This window comes from Sardina pilchardus, chromosome 11 (assembly GCF_963854185.1).
Source record: "Sardina pilchardus chromosome 11, fSarPil1.1, whole genome shotgun sequence".
Taxonomy (NCBI): Eukaryota; Metazoa; Chordata; class Actinopteri; order Clupeiformes; family Clupeidae; genus Sardina; species Sardina pilchardus.
In genome coordinates this window covers 392,501-395,000 of record NC_085004.1, presented here as the reverse complement: position 1 = coordinate 395,000, position 2,500 = coordinate 392,501, and the positions used below count along the sequence as shown (strand labels likewise).

Sequence of the window (2,500 nt, the reverse complement as noted above, 5' to 3'; positions counted from 1 at the left end):
TTGATCTTAATGTCTTAATTCAAAAATTGAGTAAAAATAAAACCACTAAGCTCCCCAATTTTCTTTGTGATTGAAGAATGTTTCGTAAATAAATAAATGTTCCTCCTAAATGCTAGGGGGAAGGAAGTATTTGACCCCCAATGTAACCCTATGGGAATTTAACACATAGGGTTAACATAGGGGCAGGCAGATTTTTATTTTTTAAGGCCAGCTATTTCATGGATTCAGGATATTATGCATCCTGATAAAGTTCCCTTGGCAGTTGGAATTAAAATAGCCCCACATCATTACATTACATACCTTTCACCATAGCTAGAGATTGGCATGGTGCTTTTTCCAGTAGGCCTATTAGCCTGTTTGATGCTCATTGAGCTCAATGCAAATCAAACAGCCTAATAGGCCTACTGGAAAAAGCACCATGTCAATCTCTAGCTATGGTCAAGGGTATGTGATGATGTGGGGCTATTTTAATTCCAAAGGCCAAGGGAAATTTATCGGGATGCATAATATCCTAGATCCATGAAATAGCTGGCCTTTAAAAATAAAAATCTGCCTGCCCCTATGTTAACCCTATGTGTTAAATTCCCATAGGGTTACATAGGGGGTCAAATACTTCCTTCCCCTAGCATTTTACGAAAACATTTATCTATGTACGATACATTCTTCAATCACAAAGAAAATTGGTGTCCTTGGCGGTTTGATTTTTACTCATTTTTTTAATTAAGGCATTAAGATCAATTGTCAAATGATGATTTTATATTCCTGTTTTAGCATGGTATCAAATACATGTGCTCCTCACTGTATATCCGTAGCTATGTATGTAACTCATATATAAACATATCGGTAGCTTTGTATGTAGCTCATATATATACATATCGGTAGCTTTGTATGTAACTCATATACATATCCGTAGCTATGTATGTAACTCATATACATATCCGTAGCTATATATAAAAATACATATAGTCTCTGCAACGGTTTCATGTCCTTGTGAATTTTTGGTGTGAATTTGCCATTACAGTACACACACTCACACAGACACATTACCTGTTGAGCCAAAGAGTGTGTGTGTGTGTGTGTGTGTGTTTGCATTCTCTTTGCCTTAGGCTTGCCGGGAGCATGTGCTGTTTGTTTGGGGTCACTGTAAATAGCTAATGCCACCGTCTGTTATTGCCACAGGCACACACACACACGTACACACTCACACACACACACACACACACACACACACACACACACACGTATACACACACACACACACACACACACACACACACACACACACACACACCACACACACACACACAAACACATGTATGTATACACACACACACACACACACACACACATGTAGACACACACCACACACACACACACATACACACACACCTACGTACACACACACACACAGACACGCACGCACGCACGCACACACACACACACATGTACGCACGCACTCACACACACACACACACACACACACACACACACACACACACACACACATGTATACACACGCACACACACATGTACACACACACTCACACACACACACACACACATGTACACACACACACCTACACACACACACACACACACACACACACACACACACACACACACACACACACACACACCCACACTTGTACACACACACTCACACACACACCCACACCAACTTATCTGTTTCTCCCTCTTGTATTTTCAGATTGTTGAGCTGAGGAAGAATGTGAAGAACTTTCATTACATTCTAGCCAATCCTGTGAGTAGATCACCCACTGCTAGTAGTGTGTGTGTGTGTGTGTGTGTGTGTGTGTGTGTGTGTGTGTTCATGAGGATATGCAGGAGATTAGCTGCATGTTAACCACTGTCACTCACTAGAGAATTATTCTGTTTCTACATGTAGGGAGACTGAGGTGTGTGTGTGTGTGTGTGTGTGTGTGTGTGTGTGAGAGTGAGAGAGAGTATATGTATCTGTTTGTGTCCGCTGAACTGCCAGTAGTGTGTGTGTGTGTGTGTGTGTGTGTGTGTGTGTGTGTGTGTTCATGAGGATATGCAGGAGATTAGCTGCATGTTAACCACTGTCACTCACTAGAGAATTATTCTGTTTCTACATGTAGGGAGACTGAGGTGTGTGTGTGTGTGTGTGTGTGTGTGCCCTTTGGAAGGATGGTTTCTATAGAAACCTTAGCTCACTGCAGCAGATTTCCTGACTCATAGAGCAGAAAAAGACACACATACACACAAATGTGCAAACACACACACACACACACACACAGTGTGGGTTTGTGGGAGGATCTCTGCAGTGGCTTTGCTCAAAATCACCATGGCGATGACGACGTGAGCTACTCCTGTTGCCATATTACTCGGGCTACCAGGGCTACTCCTGTTGCTATGGTTACAACATTTGCTGCCGCAGCTTCTGTTCCTCCTCCTCTCCTGAGCCAGCAGGACTACAACTCCCAGAGTGCCCTTGGGCTGCCAGCAGGACTACAACTCC

General features: G+C 42.8%; 1 protein-coding gene across 1 annotated transcript in view; it reads left to right on the top strand.

Moving 5' to 3' along the window:
- The window catches only part of LOC134095698 (glutamate receptor 1-like), a 50,003-nt gene that overhangs the window by 20,471 nt on the left and 27,032 nt on the right, over positions 1 to 2,500 (top strand). The window contains exon 5 of the mRNA XM_062549364.1: positions 1,709 to 1,762. Coding sequence (XP_062405348.1) covers positions 1,709 to 1,762 — 54 coding nt within the window. The remainder of the gene's footprint in view (positions 1 to 1,708; positions 1,763 to 2,500) is intronic.